Source organism: Nicotiana tomentosiformis, chromosome 2, assembly GCF_000390325.3.
Source record: "Nicotiana tomentosiformis chromosome 2, ASM39032v3, whole genome shotgun sequence".
In the NCBI taxonomy this organism is placed as follows: Eukaryota; Viridiplantae; Streptophyta; class Magnoliopsida; order Solanales; family Solanaceae; genus Nicotiana; species Nicotiana tomentosiformis.
In genome coordinates this window covers 150,259,692-150,269,262 of record NC_090813.1, presented here as the reverse complement: position 1 = coordinate 150,269,262, position 9,571 = coordinate 150,259,692, and the positions used below count along the sequence as shown (strand labels likewise).

General features: G+C 41.4%; 1 protein-coding gene across 1 annotated transcript; it reads left to right on the top strand.

The window, feature by feature from the left end:
• Positions 1-2,908: 2,908 nt before the first annotated feature.
• LOC138905856 (uncharacterized) lies at positions 2,909-9,206 on the top strand. Its single transcript, XM_070194373.1, has 9 exons — positions 2,909-3,419; positions 3,509-3,918; positions 3,967-4,158; positions 4,712-4,833; positions 4,934-5,018; positions 5,102-5,361; positions 5,791-6,769; positions 7,621-7,689; positions 8,259-9,206. Exons 1-9 carry the CDS (start codon positions 2,909-2,911, stop codon positions 9,204-9,206), a joined length of 3,576 nt encoding a protein of 1,191 aa, XP_070050474.1.
• The last annotated feature ends 365 nt before the right edge of the window (positions 9,207-9,571 follow it).

The window sequence follows — 9,571 nt, the reverse complement described above, 5'->3', positions numbered from 1 at the left end:
TCACTAGCTACTGCTCAATTTCTTATCAATAAGATGCATTATTGATAGCCCAAAAACGTGTTTGACATATATAAATTTTTGGAGATGTTATAGCTCTGTTTATCGAGTTCAGATGTATGACCAACAATAGGTAAGATGAAATTCCATGAATATGTTATTTGTAGATGAATTATGTTGATTGACGATTAGAGACGGAGTCAAACAAAGGTGGGGACAATGAAGAGTTGATGTTTGGCTTAATGTATGCATATTTTGATGTATATTGCCTCACATTGTGCTCATGTATCGTAGATTTGAGATGTATAATATAATGATTTGTGCTAATTTGTAGTATCTCTATGTGTAGGAATCATTCGGATGCGATTTGGGACGAAAGTGCGCGAATTGGAGCGAAAATGGGACGAAAAGGCAAAAGTGCACAATTGAGGGCCACACACAGCGTGGGGCGCTGCCTGTGGCGTACACAACAGAAACTTGGGAAGCTGAGTGCCAGGGCAAGCGCCCCACGCTGCCCTGGATGCTCAAAATGTGAACATGTCCTATTTCGACTAGGACTCGATTATTTCAACCCTAAAACGCCCCCAACTCATATAAAAGTCAACCTAAACATATTTTGAAAGGTGGGACGTGACTTTGAGAGAGAAACAAAAATACGAAACACTCGGGAGGATGGATTTGATCAATTCTTCCATTCTTCTTCTAGTATTCATTAATTTTATGTTTGAAAATATTATTTTTGATGATTGTATGAATATAAGTGGCTAAGAACCCTATTGTTCTAGGGTCATGGATGCTACATGAATGTTGATGTTTGAAGTTTAAATTGACGAGTTTGATTTTATTATATTGGGTTATTTATTTAATTTTATTTTTAATTATTTTGCTGAGTAGCTAACAGTGAAATACTATCTATGAATCTAGAGTTGAACTCGAAAGTGAAAATTTTCGATTGCACATAGAATTAAATAGAGCAAGTTCTTGAACTCGGGCATCGGAGAATGGATTTGCAATTAGGATAGAAATATACCTAATTGCCTTGCTTGGTTGAAATACAGGAATTGTAAATGTATTCTTGTTAATCTTAATTCCATAGACATATAGGCATTAAGTTAGCTTGAATAGGCGAGTAAGAACTCGACAGATTCTTATGAGCAATATCAACCCTTTCAATCAACAATCCAGATAAATTAATTAGTCATTTTAAGACAAAATTGTAACATGATTGTTAGCTAGCCTATGACCCTGGAATATCCTTTCCTATAGATCGTTAACCGAAATTGCTTAAGTGTTGTGGTTGATTTCTAGTTATTTCATTGCTTGAAAGTTTCTTAGGTAGTAAATTAGTTAATTCCATATTTTGTGAGAAATCTCTTGAATCGATAAGTTGTTTGAGTTTGAATCGGTCAAAAGTTAATCATAAGTCTTCGTGGGAGCGATACTCTACTCACTACTCTATTACTTGACGAGCACGTATACTTGCGTGAGTGTGTTTGGTCGCAATAAATTTTTGGCGTCGTTGCCGGAGGATTTAGAAATTAGCTACTTGACTGAGTTAAGCTTTTATTAGTTATTTGTTCAAGTTTTATTTTCCAGTTTGCCCTGTTTGTGTTAACGTATGCTCTTCTCTTGAATGCGGAGGATTAGAAACACAAATAACCTCCTTCCTCTTGATCCTGAAATTGAACGATCACTTCACAGAGTGAGGAGGGAAGTCGAAGCTAGAACTAGAATAAGAAGAGAGTTGGACATCGTAGTTCAACCATAGCTAATAGAGATGACAGGTAATGAAGAGCGTCATGTGATAGAAGCCGCAAGGCCCAATCTTGCTAATATGACTCAGGCTATTGTGAAGCCTGATATTACGAGGAATTTTGAACTCAAACAGTACATGGTACAACTGATTCAGTCCATAGGGCAATATGTGAGTCTATCTCATGAAGACCCACAGAGGCACATTTAGAATTTCCTGAAAATTACGGACACTTACAATTATCTGAACGTTTCCAAGGACTATGTCAGTCTGAAACTGTTTCCCTTTTCACTGCTGGGAGAAGCTAAGGAATGGTTGCAAAAGGAGCCCGTGAACTCAATCCACACTTGGGATAATCTAGCAAGGAAATTCTTAATCAAGTTTTTCCCACTAAGAAGACAAAGTCGCTGAGGAGCCAGATTCTTGGGTTCCAACAACGGGATGGCGAGACACTTCATCAAGCTTGGGAAAAATACAAGAAGCTACTAAGAGACTGCCCGCATCATTATCAGACTGATGAGGTGTTGAGTCATACTTTTGTTGATGAGCTAGACGAGACATCAAAAATGAATCTTGACTCAGTTTGTGGGGGGTAGTTGCATGGTGAGGCCGTATAGTGAAATCCATCTCCTGCTAAACAACTTCACTGCTAATTATCATAATTGGCAAGGAGATGGGGAATCACGAAGAGCAATTAAACAGAAAGCATCCGGTGTGATTGAGCTTGATGACTTCTCAGCCATGAGAGCAGATATAGCAAAATTGGAAAATCAGATGAATAGAATGACAATGCACCAAACACAATAGATGCAACATGTACAATAGATGTCTACTTGCTGCGAATTATGTGGTGACAGTCACACGAGTGACATGTGCCCTACGAATCCGAAATCTATCTTCTATGTGGGGCAACAAAGCAAAGGTCTGATGAATCAACATGCACAATATGGGAACACTTGCAATCCAAATTGGAAGAATCATCCTAACTTCTCCTGGGGTGGAAATGAGCCAACTCAGAATCATTATAAGCCCCAAGGAAATTTCAATCAACCTCAGAAGCCACCCTAGCAAATAGAATAGAGTACAAATGACTTGTTGAAGAAGTTGTTGCTTGACAATCAACAACTCAGGACTGATTTCAGAAATTTTGAGAGGCAAATGGGTCAGTTGGTGTCAAACCAAAATACTAGGCTTGCAGGCGCTCTTCCCATTGATACAAAGAAGAACCCTCAAGTTAATGCAGTTACACTCAGAAACGGGAGGGAATTAGAGGAAGTGCCAAAGAAGAGAAAGGACAAGCCTACCCATGAGGGGGAATTGATTCATAAAGCAACACATAATTCAAAGAAAGATGATCCAAGTTCCGAGCCAGTAGAGGCTGCAAGGCCACCACCACCTTTCCCCCAAAGATTGCAGAAGAAGAATGATGATTGCATGTTCAACAAATTTTTCTCTATGTTGAGCCAGGTTCAATTGAATATTCCATTGGTAGATATACTTCATGAAATTCTAAAGTATGCTAAGTACATAAAAGATATAGTGGCTCACAAGAGGAGATTGACTGAATTCGAGACAGTTGTACTTACTAAGGAGTGCACTTCAAGGGTCCAAAACAAGCTTCCTCAAAAGCTTAAGGATCCCGGCAGCTTCACCATCCATGTGCGGATTGGTAATATCGATGTGGGTCATGCTCTTTATGATTTGGGGCTAGCATAAATCTGATGCCCTTGTCTTTGTTAAAGTAATTGGGTCTGGGAGCTCCAAGACCAACCACTGTGATATTGCAACTAGATGATAGGTCCATAGCCTACCCTGAAGGAGTGATTGAAGATGTGTTGCTGCAAATTGAGAAATTTATCTTCCTAGCTGACTTCATTATCCTAGATTATGAAGCTGATGAACAAGTTTCGATCATATTGGGACGACCTCTCTTGGCTACAGGTGATGCGATTATTAAAGTGAGAGAGGGAAAAATGATTTTGATGGTGGACAACGAGGAAGTAGTCTTTAATGTCTACAAGGAGATCCAACTTCCCTGCCATTATGAGGATCTCTCTATGATATCTACTGTGGAGATGGATGAGCAACTTCTTGACACGAGTGTATATCCAGACAATTCTCTAGAGAAAGCACTCATGTTGTTCGATAGCTTGGAGATTGATGATGAGGTTGAGGAGATGATGCATATCCTAGATGCATCCTGTGCTTACATGTAGGGATTAAACCCCTTTGAGACCCTAAATAGGCCAAATGGGCCTCCTCCAAAGCCGTCGATTGAAGAAGCTCCAAAATTGGAGCTTACACCCCTGCCCCCTCACTTTCAATATGCTTATTTGGGTGGTTCTGACACTTTACCTATTATTGTTTCTTATGACTTGTCTAAATTACAGGAAGAAAAGCTGTTGAGAGTGCTACGTGAACACAAACGAGCAATTGAGTGGACGATGTCTAACATTAGAGGCATTAGTCCAACTTTCTCATGGAGGACGGACACAAGCCAAGTGTAGAGCAACAACGCCGCCTAAATCCAATCATGAAAGAGGTGGTAAGAAAAGAAGTGATTAAGTGGCTTGATGCATGTATTGTATTTCCAATCTCTGATAGCAAATGGGTAAGTCCCGTCCAATGTGTGCCTAAGAAAAAGGGTATGACTGTAGTGGTTAATGAAAATAATGACTTGATTCCCACAAGAACTGTCACTAGGTGGAGAATTTGCATAGATTATAGAAAATTGAATAATGCCACCCGAAAGGACCACTTTCCCCTACCCTTTATTGACCAAATGCTTGATAGATTAGCTGGCCAGGAATACTACTATTTCCTAGATGGCTATTCGTGGTATAATCAGATTACTATAGCCCTAGAGGACTAAGAGAAAACTACATTTACGTGTCCCTATGACACATATGTATTTAAGAGAATGCATTTTGGTCTCTGTAATGCACCTACGACTTTTCAAAGGTGTATGATGGCTGTTTTACTGACATGGTTGAAAGATTTGTAGAAGTGTTCATGGATGATTTTTCCGTGTTTGGGTGTTCTTTTGATAATTGCTTAATGAACCTCGATAAAGTGCTTGCTAGGTGTGAATAGACAAACTTGGTACTAAACTGAGAAAAGTTCCATTTCATGGTACGTGAAGGTATATTATTGGGGCATAAGGTGTCCAAAAATGGTTTGCAGGTGGACAAAGCAAAGGTGGAAGCGATTGAAAAATTGCCCCCACCGACATTCGTCAAAGGTATTCGCAGTTTCTTGGGCCATGCAGGTTTTTATCTCCATTTCATTAAAGATTTTTCTAAAATTTCTTCTCCTTTGTGCAGGCTTCTTGAGAAAGATATCCCCTTCAAGTTTGATGATGCCTGTCTGAAAGCATTTGAGGAGCTGAAGGGAAGATTGGTGACTGCACCAATTATCATTGCCCCGGATTGGGCGCATCCATTTGAGTTGATGTGCGATGCAAGTGACATAGCAATTGGAGCTATTTTGGGGCAAAGGAGGGATACTGTTTTTCATTCCATTTATTACGCGAGAAAAACTCTGAATCCAGCCCAGATGAATTACATTGTTACTGAAAAAGAGTTGCTTGCAGTGGTGCGGGCATTTGACAAGTTCAGATCCTATCTAGTGGGAACCAAAGTCATCGTCTACACAGATCATTCAGCTATAAGGTACTTGTTTGAAAAGAGAGGCGCCAAGCCGAGGCTGATTCGTTGGGTCCTCCTCTTGCAAGAATTTGACTTAGAGATCCGAGATTGAAAAGGAACAGAGAATCAAGTGGCTGATCACTTATCCAGATTAGAAAATCAGAACCACGTAGGGGGGGGTCTGATCAAAGAAATATTTCTGGATGAGTAGTTATTAGCAATCACCTCAAGTGAAGCCCCGTGGTATGCAAATTATATGAATTTTATTGCAAGTGGGGTGACGCCACCAGAATTGATACCCTATAATAGAAGAAGATTTCTACATGATGTGAGGCTCTACATGTGGGATAAGATATTCTTATATAAGCAGTATGCAGATCAGTTGGTATGAAGGTGTGTCACTGAGGAGGAGATGAATGCAATATTGCATGACTGTCATGCTTCTCCGTATGGAGGTCACCATGGTGGGGATAGAACTGCCCAAAAAGTGCTGCAATCGGGTTTTTATTGGCCGAAATTGTTTATGGATGCACATGCCTTTGTTAAAAAGTATGACAGCTTCCAAAGAATCGGAACAATTACGAAGAAGCACGAGATACCTTTGCAAATTATTCTGGCAGTAGAGCTCTTTGATGTTTGGAGGATTGATTTCATGGGACCATTCCCATACTCTAATGGTCATAGGTACATCTTGGTTTATGTGTCTAAGTGGGTGGAGGCTATTTCTCTTCCTACTAATGACGCAAAGGTAGTGGTAAACTTTGTAAAGAAGCACATCTTCACACACTTTGGGACTCCAAGGGTGTTGATAAGTGACAGAGGAACTCACTTTTGTAACAAATTGTTGAATAATGTTCTAGCAAAGTATGGAGTTAAGCACAAGTTTGCCACCGCCTATCACCCCCAAACGAGTGGTCAAGTGAAAGTGTCAAACAGAAAGGTGAAGCTGATTCTGGAGAAAACGGTAAGTGGAAATAGGAAAGACTGGGCCGGAAAGTTGGACGACGCATTATGGGCATATCGAACTGCATACAAGACCCTCATTGGTACTTCTCCGTACAAGTTAGTTTATGGGAAGGGATGCCACTTGTCCGTTGAGCTTGAACACAAAGCCTATTGGGCGATTAAAAAGCTAAATATGGATATGGACTTAGCCAGCGAGAAGAGGTTGCTACAACTCAACGAGCTTGATGAGTTTCGATTGCATGCGTATGCAAATGCCAAATTGTATAAAGAAAAGACCAAGAGGTGGCATGACAAGCACATCCATCATCGCGAGTTTGATTCAAGTCAAGAAGATCTCTTGTTTAATTCGAGGTTGAAACTTTTCCCCGGAAAGCTTAAGTCTCGATGGGCAGGTCCTTTCGTTGTGGTAAGTGTGAGGCCTCATGGAGTAGTGAAATTGCGTGATGCGAGCTCAAGTGGTACCTTCTTGGTAAATGGGCAGAGAATAAAACATTATTGGGGTGGTTACATTGCACGTCACAAGACCTTGGTGGACTTAGCTGATGCTTGAAACCGTGTTGAGTCGTGCCGCGACGTTAAATCAGGCGCTTGTCGGGAGGCAACCCAATTTTTAATGCTTTCGTAGCTTAGTTTTTTGTTTTCTTTTAGTTAGAGTAGAATAGTTTTGTTTTCTTTGTAGTTATAGAAATTATATGAGGGAATGGTGTTGTGTGTGTATAATGTATGTATTGAATGCTCGGGTTAAAGGTCGCTTTTATCAAAAAAAAAAAAATTTAAAACGAGCGCCCAGGCCAGTGCCCCATGTTACCTGGGGCACACTTTACAGAAGCATCAGTACCCCCAGTGCCAATTCCAGCGTGGGGCGCTGGGCTGGGGGTCAGGTAAGGTATAAATTTTATTTTATTTTTTTTATTTTCGTTTTATTTGTTTGTTTTTGTTTAGTTAACCCAACCCATATAACCCGACCCAACTACCCATATACACACACAACCTTACCCATACCCAATTACCCAAACCCTTCTCCCAATTTAATTACAATAACTCTAACTCAACTCTCTCTCTCTCACACCGTAACTCTCATGAACGACCCCCACTATCTCTCTCTCTCTCTCTCTCTCTCTCTCTCTCTCTCTCTCTCTCTCCGCTGTTCTCTCTCCTTCTCTCTCAAAGTTTTCAATTTTTGTTGCTCACTTTCATCTCAAGACTCGCAGGTATGTTGTTTTTGTTATCTCTTTTCTTTTATTTTGAAATTTTTAGTGTAATTCTAGTCCTCCTTCTCCAACAACCCCTAATCCCCTAGGTCTCTTGAACATGTTTGTTGTTATGGTGGGTGGCCCTAGTGTGCACGCAATTGGGTGCAAAAATTGGTTGTGAGAGTATATTTGAAGTAGTAAACTATAATTTCCTCTACTTCATGTAAATTTGAGAGGGCCACCTTGCTCCACCATTGTTGAAATAAGAGAAGCAAAATTGATGCCCACAAGATGTTTGCTAAAATGCCTGAGAGAGTAAATTGAACACCGGTAAATTCTGAGTAGCCGAGTATAGTTGTATATGATGTTGGGCGAAGTGTGGGGTTTTGGGGGTATTGTATCTTGTTGTAAACTCTTGTAAGTAGTGGCTAGTGTATTATATTAGTGTAGTAATGTGAACTTTAGTTTTGCTTGCTTGCGCCACGGTTAAGTTACGACCATGTTAAACTAATTGAATTGTATGGCATGGGGAAGTCTTGAGTACCTATAGCCTTGTGATGACACATTGGTGCATGTTGAACCAATATTGTGAGTCGATTATACATAGCCTTCGGTTTTTAGTGTGGGGTCATCTTTGCCTCTCATGATGACCTTGGGCAAAATTTCTTGATTCATTCTAACTTTTGTGTTTATCGTGTGTAGGTTGCTATGGCTCGTGACAGTGCCGCCAAAGGAAAAGGGGTGGGAAAGTCCTCCACTACTGCTCCCCCTCCTAAAAAATGCAAGCAAGGTGAGGGTTCTTCCCGGCAAGCTAAGGGAAAGCAAGTTGCTAGCGAGTCGACGAGGCCACCACGGCTTCGGGTGGAACTAGTTCGAGATGATGCCATCAAATGGCATGATAACTTTGTGCCATATGGGAGATATGTCTCCGAAATGGGGATTAATGTAAAGGCCCTAGAAAGGAACTTCCCGGATGTACTTGCCCGGTTGGTAGAAATGAAGATGGATAAGCTCATAGAATGTCCGGGCCCTACAAATCTAAGCATGGTACAAGAGCTATATGCCAACTGGAACGAGGGCCTGTTCCAGTCATGGGTTAGAGGAAAGGATATAGCATTGGATAGGCGATCCTTGTGTGACTTCTTGGGAGTTGATAGCCCTAATCCACAGAGGCTACAAAAGTTCGTCAAAAGTCCATGCTACCGGGCAATACGTCACACACTTTGTGACATTGATTCTAATGCGAAGTGGATGCGGACTAAGGGAAATTCCCACCTTGAGATACTCCGGTTCGACTTCAACATGACGGCTAAGGTATGGCAAAACTTTGTGCAGGCTAAACTAATGCTCGTTGAGCATAACAGCGAATGCACCCGAGCTCGAGTGTGTGTGATCTACTTTCTGATGACCGGACGACCCATAAATATGGGTGAGCTCATGCTCGGGGAGATGGCCCGCACCCGCTTTAGAGGGAGGATCAAAAGGTTCTTCTTTAGAAACCTCCTGACGCAGTACATGCTATCCCATGGGGTACCGGAGTACCCTGGCTATGATGAGGTAGTGGAGGCACCCAAGGCATTGCTGGAAATCACATCCTTGGTAGAGTCCACATCAAAGCTTATCCAGGCTGCAAGGAATGAGAGGGATTAAAATTTCAATAGGTATCTTTATAGTTCCCTCAATGTGATCATGAGCAGGCTAGGGGTGTCAGATGAGGAGCGCATATAATTTTAAAATGATCTCTCCAGTTCGTCTGAGGAGATGTTGGGCATAGCATCGGGCAGTCCCATTCATCCGTCTGAGGATGAAAACACTCACAAGGGATCTGATGATGATGATGCAGATGATGATGAAGCTACGGGGCCCATGGCTTTGGTACCCTTAGGAGATGATGATGAGCCCAGAGTCGCAGCTGGTGGGCATCCTGAGGAGGCAGACTCTGATTAGCAGGGAGTTCTTTCTTTCCACCTTACTCTGTTTCGAATTTGTTATGCATCGGGGACTATGTATTGCTT

Bases quoted from the DNA above. Each gene is read 5' to 3' on its own strand.
- LOC138905856 (XM_070194373.1), top strand. From the start codon at position 2,909: ATGGGTCAGTTGGTGTCAAACCAAAATACTAGGCTTGCAGGCGCTCTT. The intron at 5,019-5,101 runs GTTTTTATCTCC...ATCCCCTTCAAG, and splicing joins CAGTTTCTTGGGCCATGCAG to TTTGATGATGCCTGTCTGAA. The intron at 5,362-5,790 runs GTTCAGATCCTA...GTTGGTATGAAG, and splicing joins GTGGTGCGGGCATTTGACAA to GTGTGTCACTGAGGAGGAGA.